General features: G+C 47.8%; 9 protein-coding genes across 9 annotated transcripts; 3 read left to right on the top strand and 6 right to left on the bottom strand.

The window, feature by feature from the left end:
- Positions 1-1,285: 1,285 nt before the first annotated feature.
- On the top strand, positions 1,286-2,821 carry N7516_000750 (uncharacterized protein; the record flags this gene model as incomplete). The annotated part of the gene is made up of 1 exon (XM_057213472.1): positions 1,286-2,821. One exon carries the CDS (start codon positions 1,286-1,288, stop codon positions 2,819-2,821), a length of 1,536 nt encoding a protein of 511 aa, XP_057075355.1.
- A 411-nt stretch (positions 2,822-3,232) lies between these two features.
- Positions 3,233-4,225, bottom strand: N7516_000751 (Oxoglutarate/iron-dependent dioxygenase; the record flags this gene model as incomplete). The annotated part of the gene is made up of 3 exons (XM_057213473.1): positions 3,233-3,958; positions 4,017-4,085; positions 4,139-4,225. The coding sequence occupies 3 exons, from the start codon at positions 4,223-4,225 to the stop codon at positions 3,233-3,235; spliced, it is 882 nt and encodes a 293-aa protein (XP_057075356.1).
- A 1,732-nt stretch (positions 4,226-5,957) lies between these two features.
- Positions 5,958-6,254, top strand: N7516_000752 (uncharacterized protein; the record flags this gene model as incomplete). Its single annotated transcript, XM_057213474.1, has 3 exons — positions 5,958-6,024; positions 6,081-6,174; positions 6,224-6,254. 3 exons carry the CDS (start codon positions 5,958-5,960, stop codon positions 6,252-6,254), a joined length of 192 nt encoding a protein of 63 aa, XP_057075357.1.
- Positions 6,255-6,936: 682 nt separating this feature from the next.
- N7516_000753 (DNA replication factor C subunit Rfc1) lies at positions 6,937-7,233 on the bottom strand (the record flags this gene model as incomplete). Its single annotated transcript, XM_057213475.1, has 1 exon — positions 6,937-7,233. One exon carries the CDS (start codon positions 7,231-7,233, stop codon positions 6,937-6,939), a length of 297 nt encoding a protein of 98 aa, XP_057075358.1.
- Positions 7,234-7,524: 291 nt separating this feature from the next.
- abnA (putative extracellular endo-1,5-alpha-L-arabinase) lies at positions 7,525-8,778 on the bottom strand (the record flags this gene model as incomplete). The annotated part of the gene is made up of 5 exons (XM_057213476.1): positions 7,525-7,660; positions 7,714-7,799; positions 7,862-8,338; positions 8,396-8,687; positions 8,774-8,778. 5 exons carry the CDS (start codon positions 8,776-8,778, stop codon positions 7,525-7,527), a joined length of 996 nt encoding a protein of 331 aa, XP_057075359.1.
- A 222-nt stretch (positions 8,779-9,000) lies between these two features.
- On the bottom strand, positions 9,001-11,343 carry N7516_000755 (transcription factor domain-containing protein; the record flags this gene model as incomplete). The annotated part of the gene is made up of 4 exons (XM_057213477.1): positions 9,001-10,266; positions 10,337-11,021; positions 11,073-11,210; positions 11,261-11,343. The coding sequence occupies 4 exons, from the start codon at positions 11,341-11,343 to the stop codon at positions 9,001-9,003; spliced, it is 2,172 nt and encodes a 723-aa protein (XP_057075360.1).
- A 468-nt stretch (positions 11,344-11,811) lies between these two features.
- N7516_000756 (putative copper amine oxidase) lies at positions 11,812-13,943 on the bottom strand (the record flags this gene model as incomplete). The annotated part of the gene is made up of 4 exons (XM_057213478.1): positions 11,812-11,911; positions 11,963-12,933; positions 12,981-13,557; positions 13,609-13,943. 4 exons carry the CDS (start codon positions 13,941-13,943, stop codon positions 11,812-11,814), a joined length of 1,983 nt encoding a protein of 660 aa, XP_057075361.1.
- A 370-nt stretch (positions 13,944-14,313) lies between these two features.
- Positions 14,314-16,051, top strand: N7516_000757 (uncharacterized protein; the record flags this gene model as incomplete). The annotated part of the gene is made up of 5 exons (XM_057213479.1): positions 14,314-14,507; positions 14,562-14,638; positions 14,689-14,967; positions 15,025-15,193; positions 15,247-16,051. 5 exons carry the CDS (start codon positions 14,314-14,316, stop codon positions 16,049-16,051), a joined length of 1,524 nt encoding a protein of 507 aa, XP_057075362.1.
- A 654-nt stretch (positions 16,052-16,705) lies between these two features.
- N7516_000758 (ThiJ/PfpI) lies at positions 16,706-17,475 on the bottom strand (the record flags this gene model as incomplete). The annotated part of the gene is made up of 2 exons (XM_057213480.1): positions 16,706-16,830; positions 16,884-17,475. 2 exons carry the CDS (start codon positions 17,473-17,475, stop codon positions 16,706-16,708), a joined length of 717 nt encoding a protein of 238 aa, XP_057075363.1.
- Between the last annotated feature and the right edge of the window lie 481 nt (positions 17,476-17,956).

Genomic DNA, 17,956 nt, shown 5'->3' on the forward strand with positions numbered 1-17,956 from the left:
TCGCTAATTACATACATTGCTAGTGGATCATGGATCCATAGTATTGTGGAAAGTTTGGAAGATTGAACAATAAATAAGAGGAAAGTAAAATATTAGATGAAAGTGCGAGAATATAATATTTTCACACCAGAAACGGCAAAGCGTCTCTGAGGATAGTCTTGAACTGGCCCAGAGCAGGAAGAGTCATAAGAATTTGACCGAGTCATAAAGAGTATCCCGATTTACGAATCCCGATACCGGGGATCTTCTGCACTTCCCGATCTGCCGTTCGGCTAAGTTTCGGTATAATTATAGTCTGGGTATCCCTTCCCAGTAGCTTGGCTTGACGTACATGTTCTTGGCTCACGAAACCTTGGCCAAAAGCCAAGGCCAGAGAGTCGACCAGAGAGTCGGTGCCGGTAGAAGGAAAATAAGAATACGACAGTTGCTTTGACACAATATCCTCTGATTGAAACGAGTTTATGGCCGTTGCAAGTGAAGATATAGTCAAGTCAAAATAAAAGTGTAGAAAACTACCTAGGTAGTTACAGATGGTGAGTACAGGGAGACTTGTGGGGTTGTAAACCCTAAAAACCCTTGGCTTACCCCGATTACCCCGGTTTCCTTGAGAAGAAACGCTTGTACTCCGCAGTTTCGGATGGTTTGACTGGCCTTCGCCGACTAGACTTCGCCGACGGAGAAAATTTGACAAAACGTCGGTGATATCTCGTCTTGGAATTTATTCTTGGCGGCGGCCAGATCATATTGCACCGAAACTTTGTTGTTGTTGTCGGCTTATCTTCATATCAGCCTAAGTCCTTTAGAATGGGGATATAGTATGTCGAACCCATGATTGATCGAATACCTCTACAAACAATGTGCCTCTGCTCAGGTTCACGGGTGTTTTTAGAGCATCTCAGGTACACCCCCGGTATATAAAATGCCTTTGCAAGTGCGTAAACCATACAGAGAGATCCAGACCCACATCACGCGCAAATATGACTTGGCCTACACGTTGGCTGGAGAAAAGCGGGGGACCAAGGGTCTCGAATGGAAACTCTGAAGATGCTCGGCCGTGGACTACCTACCCCGTGGAGATTTTCCCCCGACATTCGGGCTCCAAGTTCTTGGTGTGGTTTGGCAACCATTGAACTTTTCCTCCATCAGAACGATATAAAAAGTCGTTCCCCTACAAACCGACTGGTCCAATTAGTCCGAACTGTTTGCTTGTTCTCTGTGGGCTCTTGCCTTCATTGGGTTTACGGTTCTTTATTACCTTCTCAAATTACATTTGGTTTTTCCCAACATGGCCGGTCTTCATCTCAACATCGACTGGAAGTCGAATCGGCGGGCCATCGCCTACTGTCTGGTGGCTGCCATCGGTGCCCTTTGCTACGGTTACGATACGATCTATTATACCGGAATTCAGGGCATGACATGGTTTGCCAAGGACTATGGGGAGCAGAACGCCGATGGCTCCTACTCGCTTGGAACATCCTTCCTATCGCTGTCTGCTAGCATTATCTATGTGGGAGAGTTAGTCGGAGCTCTTGCCGCCGCTCCTATCAATGACTTTTTCGGCCGGCGTGCTGTGTTTCTGTCAGCCTCTCTTTGTATCGTTATCGGAGCCATCGTGCAAGTGTGCTCCTTTGGCTCTGATTCAGTCTTCTATGTCAGTCGTGTTTTGATTGGTCTAGGTGTCGGGCAGTTCACCGCGACTTGTTTAATGTATATCGGAGAGGTCGCGCCGTCCGCCATCAGAGGCCCGGCGCTCATGTCCTTCCAGTTCATGCAGTCTATCTCACAGTTAGTCGGAGCCTGTGTCAACCAAGGCACGCAGAGCATATCCAGTGCTCAATCTTATCGCATCCCTATGTGCCTGCTGGTTGTTCTCCCCGGCATCATGCTTCTGTGCCTTCCTTTCACACCAGAAAGCCCAGTGTGGTACATGTACAAAGGCAAGCGCGAGAAGGCCATCAAAGCTCTCCACAAAATCAACCGCAGCTTTCGTGACTATGACCCTTCGGAGGACATCCAAGCAATCGACGACCAAGTCCAAATGGAACGTGAAATGGCGAAAGATGCTACCTGGCTGTCGCTCATCACGGATCCTATTGAACGCCGTAAACTATTCTACGCCTGTGGCGCCATGTTCGTGCAGCAGATCAACGGTATCCAGTTCTGGTACACCTATGGCGTTGTATTTGCACAATCGATCGGCGTCGCCGACCCCTTCACCATAAACACCATTATCTACGTCCTACAAATCATTACCGTCGGCGTTGCAGTTGTCCTCGGAAACAAGATCAAGCGCCGCACGAACCTCATCCTCTGCTCAGGGGGTATCTTCGTCTCCCTCATCGCCGTCGGCGGCCTGGGCACCACCCGGTCTCCAGACGGCACCTTTGGACGTGGCATCGGCATCGGCATCGTCGTTCTCGCCTACATCAACATCATCTTCTACAACTTCTCCATCGGCACGCTTTCATACTCCATCGCATCGGAAATGTCCGTTGGCCGCAACAGAAACAAGATCACCTCGTGCGCCATGGCCGTATTCTTTCTTACAGTCTGGCTCATGGTTTTCACCAGTCCTTACATGTACTACGAGGGCAATTTAGGTCCGATGATCGGTTTCGTCTATGGAGGGACAACCCTGTTTTTGCTAGCGTACTCGTGGTTCTGTGTTGGTGAGACTGCGGGTCGGACCAATGCGGAAATTGAGAGACTCTTCCAAGACAAGGTTCCTGTTCGCCAGTGGGCGACATATGTGATTCCTTCCGATGATGCGGTAGTTATGAAGAAACAGGGCACCGAGGAGGAACAGATTGAGATGGCATGAGTTGTATGACATTAATCCACTTATATATATGCGTATAGAGACCGCTTATACAATTTTAAAGGATGTTGAATAATATCACTATGGAGTAGTACACTACGCAGCCATGTAAAATCTTGGGATGGATCTTTCACAAAAGAGGAATACTTTGCAGTATAGAAATGAAACTGTAAAACTGTCTAACCTCTTCATACCCATTATAGAATATACATTATACTACGATATTTCTCTCTATTCTCTATAGTCTTCCCATTTTGGGTCGAAGGTCTCGACCCAAAGCCCAAGGTCTAGATATAAGTTAGACCTAGTGACTAGTTAGTAAAATTTCTGTCCCAACGGTATCCCGCTTTCTACTATGCATATCACCATGATATTCGAAAATATCCAATATCTCAAATTGTATGTATTAACAGGTCAGCCAAAAAAGTCCTTCTGACCCTTCAATGCTTTCGCTAAGATTTCCGGATACCATCGCTGTCCAACATCTTGGTGACTGGTCACCCGAGCAATGAAGGTGCCTTGGCCGATGCTCCCACGGAATATCTCATTAAAAGTTGCCTCTGCGTCTGATTTGACCTTGTCATTTTTCACCAAGTCACGGATATGGACTGGGATCTTCAAAGAGATCTTATCGGCAGAAAGATCGAGACTCACTCCCTGGAACACAGGGAAGGAAAACCTAGGTCCTAAACAGCCGCCGTGGAAGTTCTCCGGCCGTAAGCTTACACGGTGAGTGGTTGCTGTGCAGATCCCTCCAGTCAACGCCTCCAAGGACCGGCCAATGTTAATGACCAATGTGCCCGGAAGTGGCGGAGCAGGAATCCATGTCCCGCTTTTATTTTGGACCTCGAGGCCATGGTGGGGAGTACCCTGCAAGAGGAATGTAAGGAATCCGGAATCTTTATGAGGACCAACACCTTGAAATCCGGGCTCCTCATTGCTAGCTCCAAGTGGGGGAGGGTATTTGATCAACTTCAATTTATGTTGCTGCGGGTTGTCAAAGACCTGGTCGAATGTAGTTGGCGGGAGATCCAATGCCTCCGCAATCAACCCTGGGAACAACTCTGCTAGGCTGCTCACTTCCGACAGATATGTGTCGAATGATTGACGAAATCCGGGAATTGCCGTTTCATCTGGCCACTGACAGGAAAGTTCATAAGCATTGACAGAAACGGAGACAAAAAATATAAGATCTTACCTGGTTAGGACCAACCACATTCCTATATAAAGGCTCGTTTGGACCAGGTGCAGGGAGCTCGGTTGCGAACTGACAAACGGTGTTGGTAGATATGTCAAAAGGATAATAGAGCCAGAGCTTACATCAAATTGTTCACGATAATCAGGCTTTAAAGCCGTAATTTCTGCACCAAGCCTTGAGTAGCCCAAAAAGTGTGGACTATTCACCATTTCAATCTCAAGCTTCTTCTCTAGTGGTAGTTCAAAAAGACCTAAGGCCTTTTGTATAAACTGTTCTTGGCTTTGAGCCGAAATAGGAGCATTTTGGAGATAAAAAAAGCCAACATTCACAAGGGCTTCGCGAAGTTTTGTGAGAAAGATGGGCTTAGATGGGGATAGTGCCTGAGAGAAATCCAGAACAGGAATCGAAGTGAAAGATGAACCCGACTTGGAAGATCAGCGTAATTCCAAGCACATTGGATGTAATAGAGCATACCATTTTCTGAGATGAGAATCAAACACAGAGATGAAGTGCGGTGATTTCGGAGTTGAAAAAAAAGCAAGAACAATTTGAAGGTCTCTTTGATTGGACTGTGATGGCGAATGATGGCGAATGTGATGTTCTGATCGAAGACCAACCCCGCACTTCGGAGTACATCGAATTTATACCTATGTCCTTGGTTGTATATCTTCCCGATGCCCGGATTGATTTAGAGGTGTAAGAACGTAAATTCGTCTGGTAAGGACCTAATGATCTTCTCCATGGTATCATAGAATATACCGGAGCCAAACAGTCCGGGTTTCTAGAGCTTTCGAATTAGATGGATACGGGTAAATCCTGAGGCCATAACCTCGCCCAGCCTTTTGTTCATATGAACATGAACGATGCGAATCACTAGGGTCACCAATGCCACTAGGAACGCGATCGAGGCGGTCGCGCTTCCTCCTGGAATGTGGACCACAGCAAAGAACGAGCTTTGGGCACTTAGTTTCGTGCTCAATGTGTACCCGTAGTCAAGAACACACCCTAGAAATGCATTGAATACACATGTACCGGAGCACACTAGGTCTGATAGGGTCTTGCTTATATCGATCGATTCGGTCTTTAAGCGGAGCGTTGCCGGTAGCGACTTGGAAAAATTGACCGAGGTGTGACGTTTGTTGTCTTATTGACTGTTTGTAGAACAAAGGAATTTGCTTTGACTGGGATTTAAAATGCGCGGAAGCAATTCGGTGTCTGGGGGTAGCTCATCCCGAGTGTTGTGTGTACACCCGAATATTCATTATATCCATGATGCTTTGGATAAAAGAGCTCGTCATGGCTGACAGATTGTAATTCCATTTATGCAGAATTTGTGCATAAGCTTATCCTTCATGTCACAAATATACAAGAAGTACGATAAAGAATACTGTATAATGTTGAACAAGAATGTTCATATGATATGAATGAGAGTCGGAGAAGTGCCGTGTGAGTGCGATGGCATATTGGTGCCTTCATGCCTTCATGTAGTGATGCCTCATTCTGAAGGTGTCAATTTATGCCTGAGGCAATAATATCCTTAATGGATCTTATAATCGCTGACGTCACGATATTCCGCTATAGACTAGATCCACCCTAACAAATCGAGAACATCAAAATGACCTCAGATATGAGCCTTATCGTGGAGAAGTATGCCAATGAAGATGCATTCGAGAAGAGTCCTACCGGGACAAACCCACATTTAGGATGATGCGAGTGCGATAATGACGGTAGCATTATATGCTAAAGCGAATCATCACTCCCAGGAAGCCCGAAGCATCATACAAAATGTGGAGTACATTGTAATGGAATTTCGATTGGGAAGACTGCCGAGGTCGACGAGTATCTATAAAAGGGCAGTTCATCCGGGTTTACTGCTATCTCCTTCATAGCAACCTCTCTACATTTCTATACTTTCCATATCACTATCACCAATCCTCCACAATGGACAAACTTTCCGATCTCGCCAACAAGGTCGGAGGCAACAAGGGCCAAGAATACATTGACAAGGGTAAGATTTAGTGTCTATAACCTCGCGCATTGAACTTTTTAAGTTAACAGCACCAGGTATCCACGCTGTGGAGGATAAGATCGGCGGTGGCAAGGGTGATACCCAGAAGAAGGCCACCGATGCTGGCCGTGAGCAATTGGAGCAGACTGGGTATGATTTTTGGACTTTGATCGAAGGATATCGCTAATTGCATCTACAGAAAGGGTCTCCCTGACAAGTTCTCACGCTAGACACATGACATGACCTGATAGAAAAATACCAATCCGCTCATGTACCCAGATATAACACAATGAATAATTAATATCCTATTGGAAATGAATATCGTAGAAAAACACCGTCAATAGCGCTACAAGTTGGACAAAAGCCCTCCTATTCCCGACCCTAGGCCTCGACGGGATATTCACCCTACATAGTTGAAGTTGGTTTGGAGTCGGTCCTGGTCGAATTCGCCACAAGGTGCCCATATTACTGTTGGGCGGGTTCGTACTCCTTAGCGTTGAAATGTAGATTGCCCAGAAACCCCAATGTGGTTTGAGTTTCGGGGTTCTCTTTGCCCTTGCGGTGTTCAACCCATTTCACATATCGTCGTACCAACCAGGGGAAGGCTTCCGTAGCACGACTTTTGGTGTCAGTCCATGAACGAAGACAAGACTAAGCATCTTCTTAGAAAGGATTTATAGGCTTAGGGCTTAGTGTTCATACTCGACCTTGTGCGATTCGAGAGGAGAGAATACCTCCTGCAAGGAGGAAAACTCATATTCCTGGACTTTGCGTAGAGTCGTGCCTCGTCATAGATAAAACCCAGGGCTTATCATTATGATCCAAGCGTTACCGTGAAGGAGGTAAAGAGTCAATAAAACGGCCTTCGGTTTCACAGCAGATTGTAAGATATTGACATGGGGATATAAGCCTTTACGCCATAAACATCAATTTCGGCATGGCGCGGATCTCAACCTTGTCGGATTGCAGTTTCGCGTACTTTTCAGCTGCTTTTCCATCAAAGCGGTTGGCAGGCAGTCCTCGAACCAATTCGAAGAGACCGTTCTCGTTAATGATCTCAAGCTTCTTTGAGCCGGAATCAACTCCGAGGATCACATAGTTTGTCTTAGAGCTAAGGACCCCCACGACGTTGCCGCCATACTTCTTCATCAATTGCATGGCCTTCGGCCGACAGATTCCAGGACAAGATGGAATTTCAAATATAGACATGTACTCTGTAAATCAAAAAAATAATGCCTTGGGGTTAAAGGAAATACCCAGCGTTTGCTATGGTCTCTAGCGATAGAATGGCATTCGCTTGACGTGGAAATATCCCCTAAACCACTCAAAGGCAATTTGCCAGAAAGGAACCAAAAAGACGGAATCAATCCCCCTGTATTGCAAGCTGATAGAGAGCAGATCCAGGGGAGAAAGAGCAAAGAGAAATAGGAGAAGCCATTTCCCCTGACAAACAGTACCCGGCCTAAAGAAGGCACCAACTAGATGTCAAGTCACCTCAATTTAAACCACTGGCCATCCGCTTGAGAAATCAATCTTGTTCCACCCAAACAGTTTCTGCCCATCGGCATAGCCCACAGTGGTGTCGACGTAGTGGTAGTAAAGCACTGGGCCGAGGGTAGGATCCGTGAACACGCCCCTATAAAAAACGTTAGGTCAATATTCAATTCTTTGGGGGATTCGAGAACTTACTGTCCACCAGGACCGTAGACTGTGCCATGACTTTCTAGAACGACTGTGCCACCCCCGTTTGTACAAGCAGTCCCCGTGGCATCAACCTTTGATAAATAGTTAGGGCGAAATATCCAAAGCAAGAAAGAACAGTGGGTGGATAACATACAAATCCGCCAGTAGGCGAGGTCGATCGGCAGACCTTGATTTTGTACTCTGCGCCGCTGGCAGGGCGGGATTCGTCGAACTTACAACAGATGCCGGCAGAGTAAAAGAGGTAGTAATAGCTTCCATGCTTATACATATAGGGCCCCTCCACGGCATGTGTTCCAGACGGGTCGAACGCGAGATTCTGGGGCGAAGATGCGATTTTAGTGGCATCCGAGCTCATTGGAGCCTGGAAGATATCTTGCCAGAAGGAGCCGAAATTCATGTAGTAAGTACCACCATCATTGAACAGATTGCCATCAATGGCATTATACGCCTTGCCAGATGACGAGGCAATGCCAGTTGCCCCATGGTCAGTCCAGGAGTCCAAATCCATGGTTGCAGATGTGGCTAGTCCAATGGCCGAATCCTGTGACTCAAACGTCGATACAGAGTAATAAACGTGGTAAACACCATCCACAACCTGCACATCGGGTGCCTAACATGGAGGTCAGTATGTTCTTTACGACAAGCCTTGCACCAAGATCACACTTACCCACAGGTCTGTATTTCCAGCAAGATCAATAGAAGATCCACTAGGCAACATGGACCCAATGTCAGTCCACGGGCCGTCGATAGATGAGGCGCTTGCATAAGAAATCTTGTTGCCAGTAGAGAATCGGAAATAAAGATTGTCCGATGATCTCTGTATCAATGACGGGTCATGCACGATGCAGGCCCCTGAACAACTGCCAGGGTTTGCATATCCGTGCACGAGGGCTGCGAACAGCAACGGTTTGACGATATTACTAAAATGCATCGGGGGAATGCTAAACGAATAGATTGATCTTGGTCAGTAGGCTCCTGGGGTTACTGATATACATTTATTTGGTGAGGAGATGGAGGAATTATTGGTGGAAACCCGGACTTTTACTCCATCGGGCATCTTCTGTGCTGATGCCCGGTGGACTGATACAACACATACAGCTAAAAGACTGAAACGGAGAAAATTCTTCACCGACTGGTGGGAATTACCAGCTACCAGGCCCTAGTATCACGTTGAAACAAGAGTTTGTTTGTTTGCTTTTTCCCGTCGGAGAAAAGTGGAAATACCGAATTTTAACCGAGCAGTCTTCAGGGTGATGGTCCATTATGCATAGTTCACAGCAAACCAGCCATAACTCGCGTTAGGGCTTCATCTTCGGCATGAAATGCGTCCAGCGCATTAGGTGACCGTGTATCACCTTGAGGGGCTAACCCCACATCTGCTCCGGCGGCAAGGTCCGAACCGGACTGGGGGTCAAAGTAGAATCCACCTGCAATCTCAAAAAAGCTGCTCAAATCTTCACACACGTTGGGTTCGTGTCCAGCAACTGTACCGGGTGACATTGGCCAGACAGCGTTGGATGGGGGATGAGATTGATGGAGAGGAGTACAACGAGCAGCAGACTCTATTGATAACTGCGTTGTATCCCAAATTCCACGGGATGAAAGCGAATCAAGCGTCTCTTTCTCGGCATGAAATGATTGATCAGTTTCGCTATCCTTGGGATTCAACCGAATCCGCTTTAAACCGTGAAGAATCTTTTGCAGTCTCCGAGAAGTACGCGCACGCGTGGCCGAGCGGCGGACCATGTCCACGGCCGTATAAAATTCCGGTCGACAAACATGGCGGAAACGCGCCGGGTCATGTAAAACGGCCAAGAAGAGGGCAGCAAGTGCAGATAAGAGGAAATAGTTGAATGGCTCCGGTCGCTGAAAATATATATTTGAAACACGGCTGAAATAGTCTAGCATATGCACGGTGCTTTTGGCCGTTTCCACGGCGGTCGAGGCACCGGTCACATTGTCTGCTATGCGCTCATCACTGAGCAGGTTTTGTCGATACACCAGGATTCGAAGCTGGTTTGCCTGTAGAGCAAGAAAAACCTGAAGCATTATAGCTCGATCAGTGTGCTCTGATCCAGCATGGGAACGCCAAGATGGATCGAAACGTAATTCAGGCGGAATGGAATGGATCCATTCCTGAACCTGAGCATCTAAATAAGCGCAACCATCTGAGGTGGCCGCTTGTGACCGGTTGGGCCATCCAACAACCAGGCCCCATATCTTTGTGCTTAGCCGTGCATGAGAGATCAGGCAAGTCAGGTACGGGGTAGAGTGTCCCGGCTCGGGCAAGTTGGTATCAATATCGGAATCTTGAATGGCAAAGGGCAAACCTGTGCCAAAGGCACACTTGCGATCTAACACATAAATGCACCAGAACAATCGACTTGCCCATGTCCATTCCAATTCGCCCGGGAAAACACCTCCTGTCTTTTGCCATGTCTCTTGTCGATGGAGACCTAGCTCCGTACTCCCTCGAACCGCCATGCCAATTAAACGTCCAGCGATGACTTCATCATCACGGTAAGAGTGAAAAATCGACTGTGGCGGTTAGTTAGTTTTTTCTTTCTTTTTCTCGCACTGGAAGGTGGGGGGGAGGGGGGGTACACACCAACAGAGTCAGAATGAGAATTTCTTTCATGTCGACCTCAGCAATTTTCATTCGGCTGGCGAATCGATCCTCCACGCTGTCAGCCAGTTGGGCGGCGCGTTCACTGCGACCATGCGATTCGACTAGTAGGGCGGTCGCCAACAGGATCTTCAGCACCTGGACATCGCGAGCAGAGAACCAATCCTGATCCGATGCTGTCTGTATCAATGCAGACGAAGAATCATGAGACCGATAGAACTCAAGGACATATGCTCGCACTCCGTCTAAGTCGACACAGGGGTACATCACCCCAACTGTGTCCTCATAAACTTGGACTAATCGCAGGGTTTCATCTGCACCCAGGCTTCTCAAAGGATGCTTGAGTGGGACATTCTCACCCCTTTCCGACGGCGCAGGACTAGGAGCAGTTGATAGGTCAAGGTCTTCAGCGCAGTGGTCAATTGCGGGACAGTCACCAGCTTGGTGGGACAAGGACCTTCGGGCTTGAGTGAGGCCAAACTCCGCACTCGTCGGCCCGACATACGTTGGAGACTTGGGGGCGTCTAGGATACGGTGTAGGCTCCCTTTAGTGGGTGGAGCCGAAGGACGGGGGGATTCGAGCTCATGAACACGGGCGGAAAGGACCTGCATTTCCCGCCGCAGAGTTTCCAATTGCCTGTCCACTGCTTGGAATCGAGTATTTGCTCTAAAAAAAAAAAATCAGTGAATACATACACAATGACAACGCTAACCCCACCTTTCATCCTTAGGGTCAGTGTCTTGGGTCGATACAGAAGGGCGATTGGTGGCGTATACACAAGGAATTTGATCACGAGAACATCTCACACAGGCTAAACCACCACTGCATTTTAATTTGCGTCGTTTGCATTCATTGCTGTGGTGGTCAGTACCAGGCTGTAAGAGTACTAAGTACTAGAGACGCACCAAGCCACCTGGGTGTATTTAGATCTTTTTCTCCGCTGGAACGAATCATCCTCTCGTGAAGACCTCGGAGATTCGGAAACCATTGTACAGACAAAGTAACATTGATAGAAGGTGTCATAGCAACGGGGAGAGGTGGAAAGGAGAAAACCTCGGAACGCGGAAAGATAATTCCGAGATGTGACCCGCTCGGAGCCGTTCCACTGTGGGGTGGGGTATATGGTATATGGGGTAATATACGGGCTACGGGCATTGATTGAAACGCTTATGATAGTAAGGAAATTTCCGTCCATAATGACTGATCTAGTAAAATGCGCTGTTCTTTTCTTTTCTAGGTGGAATCGTGTACGGGACATTAAAAACATATATATACATTTGGGACCTTTTGAAGTACTCTCGGATATTTTATACATGTCCGCTCTTAACGTTGTAGTTAGCTAATTTAAAATGTGCAAAATGCCCTATGTATAAAATTTGCTGATGTGAAATTCCTATGATACTTGTTATGCTTATTCTTCATTAGATGTGTGACTTCCGGCAGCATTCCGAGTCAGCTAGTCGTGACGACACATTCTTGTTCGAAGGCACATCCAGCGACGGGTTGGCTCCAAAAAGTCCGCAGGCCGGATCATGAGCTGGAAAATTTCGACGGGCCTATTATAGTCAGTATACCAGAAGGAGAGAAAAGGGAAAATGCGAACATACATCACGGGCCAATCTTCTACACGAGGATTGTGGGTAATGCCGAAAGAGTTCCACACCACCACATCGGTGTCAACCACAGAGTCACCTCGGAGAACAGCATCTGAGACACCTTCAACTTCATTTTGGCTCTGCAAAGTATAACGACCTCCAGCATAGAGCTCCCCATCGCGATACTTTGTGACCCAAACGTGGTGTTGAGCAAATTGGGCTCGGCGCGCTTGTACCGATGCAGGGTCGGCCAGGAGGGTCTGAGTGGCCAGTGGAATGAATTTATAACCCACGGGCTTTCCACTGATGGGATTCTTTATATGCGGATTGATCATCTTGATGGTCCGATTGAGCTGCGGAGCGGCATCGATCCAAGATGCACGCTCGACGGTCTGATTGGTGACTTCGTAGAAGTTCCCGTTCGGGTTGGTTACCGCATCCATTGGGACTGGGTGGGATTCCTCCACGACCACTGAGTTATCAGGGCCATCGATAGCTGGATCAATGCGTATGTTGAAAATGTGCTGATGGTTCTGAGCGAGAACACCGCCGCTCACCACATTTCCGTACTCACTGACCTTCCCAGCATCGATGTTGACCACGTTCAAGATACCTGTTGCGCGGGCTTCAACTGTAATCCCACCTGACTGATCGAATTTATATGCGAAGATGTATTCATAGTTGGCCAGTGTAATGATAAACTGGACAACAAGCTCCCGGTTTCGGGTGACGACAGCGCGCCCGGTGCGCCAGTTGGAGTGTTTCCAGGCAATTCCATTGTCCTGCTCATGGAGACAAATCGCATTTGGAAGGGTCTGGGCCGTACCATCTGGCTGGGTGATAATGGCATCGAAGTATTTAATGACCCCGAGACAGTCACAGCCGAGCGAGAGGTTGTTAGCCATATTTCCGCCGCCACCGTCGCCAAAGTCAAAGGCCTGTTTCCGGTGGTAAGGGGGACGAGGATCAGCGTAAGGGACAGTCTGAAAGGAATTAGTTTGTGGGTATATATTTGGGGTTTAGAATTTACCATTTCGCTGACAGCTAGTCGATGCATCACACTGCGGCCATCATACGAGACATCATGGATGGTTGCGCCCTCTCGCGGGTTGAACGCAACACGGAACCGCCACTTCTGCCATTCTACTAGAGACTCATTGGTGACTCGGAAGGAAGGACCCTCAGGTTGGACCACATTCAGTGGTTTGAGATCCTGACGGGTACCTTCAGATAACAGTTCTGGTACGTATTCAGAGGGCTTGCAATGGCCAATGATATCCCGCTTAAATGTCTGTTCAAGTAGGCCATCACTTTTGCCGCCCGTGGCGGGTCGGTCTACCCGGATGATCTCTTGGGTATGAGCGTCCATGACGGGGATGATGGGCAAGGGGAAAGAATAGAAGTTGGAGTCTTCATTCCCAGAACGTTTGTCCTGGGCGAAACAAAGCCCCTGGAAAAAACGACGATTTTCATCGGTGTGATCCAAGCCACCGTACGGCCATGGCTCAATCACGACCTCAAAGCCTTCCGGAAGGTCGAATTCGGACAATGCTTGTTGAAATAGTGGTGATTTCATACATTGATCAACTAGAACATCAAATTCGCTCCTAGTTAAATCGTTAGAAAATACTTCGGAATATTCAAGCTCTAAGCCATACAAAGTCAAACTGGCATGATGTTCCTTCCCCACAACCGTGTGCTTCACTCGCGATTGTGAAACCACATCGATCACCGATTCGTGAAACCGAGGAATTCGATCCGCTCCGATCACATCATATTGGCATAGAGCGAGACGTGGGGGTCGTGGGGTGGTCGGGCTCAAGCGACCGGCATGTTCAAGCGCAAGAAATTCTTGGAGCTGAGTTTTGGGTGGTTCTTGTAGGAAGATCTCCCGAAAGTCAATCACGACGTTTGAATGAGCAGCTTTGACTACATCACGGGCCAAATTTGTCTCTTCGATGGAGAGTATACTCAGTGGGTGAGAGTGAGTCATGACAGCAATGGACAAAGTTATAGCTTTGGTTGCTATTTCCCCAGGGACAGCCTCGGCGACTTATATCAGGTACATTCTCGGAACCTCGGAAATCTCGGAATGAGAATCCCCGCAACAGTGGAGATACGGAAATGATTCCGTGAAGATAGATGATAAACATCTAAAACAATGAGGGGAGAAAGACTATCTGCTTGAGAAGATAGGCAACCTTGTTTCCCCCGCAAATACGGGATTGATAGGTGCGGATCATGGCCGTCTACGAGCATGGGTCAATATACATATAGACCTCGGAAGGACGCCCTGTTTTACCTGAACTTATACTACACCCCGAGGAGTGTGGAGTATGGATTCCATGAACCATGAAACTAAAATGGCTACAGAGAAACCGATCAGCGATGAAGACCAACTTGTGGCGCTTGGCCATGTCCAAGAGCTCCGCCGCGACTTTTCCCTCTGGTCAATCGTCTGTCTCCAGATCTCTTTGATGGCCACCTGGGAGGCTTTATCATCGGTTGTCACTACGGCTCTTACCAATGGCGGGGCGCCATGCTTGTTTTATAACTAGTGAGTTCTTCACGATGCTCTGATATCGGGAGGCTGATTATGTCGCCAATATAGTATCATCACCTTGATCGGTACAATGTTCGTTGTCCTTTCTTTGAGTGAAATTGCCTCTATCTACCCTACTGCTGGCGGTACGTCTCCCATGTACCTACCCTAAGCCCATTGCTAACAAAAGCAAAAGGACAATACCACTGGGTTCATTGTCTCACACCTGTGTCGTACCAGGCCACCGCATCTTGGTTTACCGGTTGGGTTTGCATTGGTGGACAGTTGGTGTTTTCTGCCTCTGCAGCCTTCGTGGCGGGTTTGCAGCTGCAGGCCCTCATCACCTTGAACAATCCCAACACGTATACCCCGACTAGATGGCAGGGGATGCTTTTCTATTGGTTCATCTTAGCCTACTCAACTGTCGTCAATATCTGGGGTTCCAAGGTGTTGCCTCATACCAATACAACAGCCGGTAAGAGATCTCTCAACCCCTACAAAAAAGTCGAATCGCACCCTAAAAGGTGAATAGGTGTATTGCACATCGTTGGCTTTCTGGTGATAGTCACCGTTTTGGGAGCAATGTCCGAGAAGCACTCTGCAAGTTACGTCTTCACCAAATTCTCCAACACGAGTGGATGGGACAACGATGGGGTTTCCTGGTTAGTAGGTCTGCTGACCACAGTATATCCTTTCCTTGGGTACGATTTTCCTATAAGCTTGCAGTATGTCGGAAGCTAACTATTGATCTTAGATATGATGCAGCGTGCCATTTAAGCGAAGAAATGCCAAAGCCGTCCCGTAATGTACCATTGGCCATGATAGGCAGCGTCATGATCAACGGAGTGATTGGCCTGATATATGCGACCGTTCTACTATTCTCCTTGGGGAATCTAGAATCCCTGCTTGAGTCCAAGACGGGGTTTCCCTTCATGCAGTTATTTTTGAACGTCACTGGCTCCCCGGCGGGTGCTTCCGTGTTAGCCCTATGCATCACCTTGGTCGCGATGGCTGCCAATGCTGCATGTGTGACATCTACTAGCCGTACGTCCTGGGCATTTGCACGGGACGGTGGTTTACCAGCGTCGCAATTCTTCTCAGAAGTGAGTCCCACATTGAAAATCCCGGTGCGTATGGTCCTTGCGGTTGGCTTTCTCCAAATGCTGCTTGGGTTTATCTACCTTGGCAGCTCAACGGCCTTTAACGCGGTTTTATCAATGGCAATTCTGGGAATGTATGCCTCGTACACCTCCCCGATTGTGTTCATGTTGATATATGGTCGACGGAAATCAGCCCCGATCTTCCGTGGACTTGGCTCGGGATCATTCAACCTCGGCCCACGATGGGGACCCGTCGTGAATATCGTTGCTATCCTTTGGCTCCTCATAGGCATGGTTTTTAGTACTTTCCCAACGGTCCAGCCGGTGACACCAGATAATATGAATTATTGTATCGTGGTGACAATGGGATGGATGCTGATCGGAGGGGTCTATTATTATCTGCTGGGAGGAAAGAAACAATTTACAGGTCCAGTGGTAGAGCTGGCAGAGGGCCTGTGACTAGATACTTACATTTACTTGAACAATTGTCTCCTCATCCTCGCCAGAGCTGTTGTGGGGAGCTTGGGGATACAATAGATGGGTAATGAGATTCAAACATGCAACTTTGTATTCATGTTTGGAAGTTTGAATACTGCATACAACCATAATGGTCATGTCGGAAGAATAAAGAAGCATGAGGCCTTCACCTTTGTGTAAATTATCTAATGCCATCACTCCTTCACGCGGTATTCACTCCATATAGAGCCACCTTCAACAGAAGCAGTATGTAGATCCACGCCTTACTTAAAGGAGTTCAATGAGCGCAAGTGGAAGTGGCGATGAGTACGTTCCTTCATTTCCACTATATTCGGGGGAAATTAAGAGAAAATGGGTGAGTGGTACGGGCTCTATGTGGAAAGACCTAGCGAGGGATTGACTAGAGACTACTAGTGGCTATACTAGTAGGAGTCGGGCTAAACTTTAGCTAGTGGACGTGACAGAATGATAATTTAAAGAACAAAGCGTGCATCTTCTATTTGAGATAGCTCTTAAAAAACCTATTAAACGCCAAGGGAATAATCATATTTAAGAAAACAGAAAATAAGAGAAGGTCAAACATCCACCTTTACTATATATATCTTTGGTGAGAACCTTGTATTCGCTCCACAGTACCTAGAGCTTATCGAACACTTCAATAGCAGCCTTGGCAGTAGAGGTAGAGCTGGCAGGGTTCTGACCCGTAACGAGTCGACCATCAACGACATGGAAGTCGTCCCAGATTCCAGAAGATCGCTCATCTATAAATGATGTTAGTACAAGTCGACAATTTTGGGAGTTGATAGTGACTAACACTTAGCACCAAGGCGCTCAGCAAGCTCCTCCACCATCTCGGATCCAAATCCCCTCAGCTCAGCCATGATTCCCATGGCGTTCTCTGCCTCGGTGGTGAAGCCAGTTATTTTCTTTCCCTGAATCAGAGGATTTCCAGTGGTCCGGTCAAGCAGGTTGGTAAAGATCGCAGGGCCATGGCAGACAGATGCAACAATACCACCGCTAGCCCAAACTTGTTCGGCAATGTTCTGTAAGGTACTGGCAGTGGGGTAGTCGATCAGAGAAGCATGGCCAGCGGACGCGAAGAACAAGCCATACTTAGACCCGTCGAGCTCGGAGGCCCTGGACATATTGTCGAGCTTCTTGCGGAACTCGCTATTGAGGTTGTTCCAGATCTCAAGGTCCTCGCCGTTCAGGAAGTCGGGCTGCTGGGAGAGCCAGTCAGGAGTATAGCTGCCTGATTCGGAGGCGAAGTCGACTTCGAAGCCTGCCGCGCTAAGGGCTTTGTATGGGTGCAGGGCTTCGACAATGAAAAGGCCGGTAGTCTCTTTGCCATCGAAGAGAGTGGCACTAGCAGAGGTGATGGAAATCAGGGCTTTACGGGCAGGCATCTTGTTGAGTTGGTTGATGAAGTATTAAAACTGGAGCAAGTCGCTCTAAAGGTGGGAGTAGATATAAAAGAAGATTACCTTTTCGCTTTCGAGGCTGAGGGTTTGAATGTTTTGAATGCTTTCGGGGTGCTTTTATGGTGAGGAATGTTTGCTAAAGAAGTGTTCATCTATTTGTACGAGGCTCTTGACGAGCTGAAGACCAAAATGTCAGTAAGGCCTCCGGAGGTCCGCTTGCAACCATACACCTGCGGAAGTCTAAGGACCACAATCTAGAGTAGATGAAGTTGAGATGTGGATAAGCACTAGACGTTAAGCGCTATGTTCCAGGCTCATGGGTCAGCGAATAATGTGAATGTCTGATATGTAAAGAAGTAAAAGACCGGAGTTCCGGAGTTCCGGAGTCGCGGAGTCGCGGACGACTGAGTTGTCGGAGTTGTTACAACCTGCCCCTGGACTGGCGAGTTACAAACTAGGCCAAAAG

This window comes from Penicillium verrucosum, assembly GCF_028828655.1.
Source record: "Penicillium verrucosum strain IBT 35672 chromosome Unknown utg000001l_segment0_segment0, whole genome shotgun sequence".
Taxonomy (NCBI): Eukaryota; Fungi; Ascomycota; class Eurotiomycetes; order Eurotiales; family Aspergillaceae; genus Penicillium; species Penicillium verrucosum.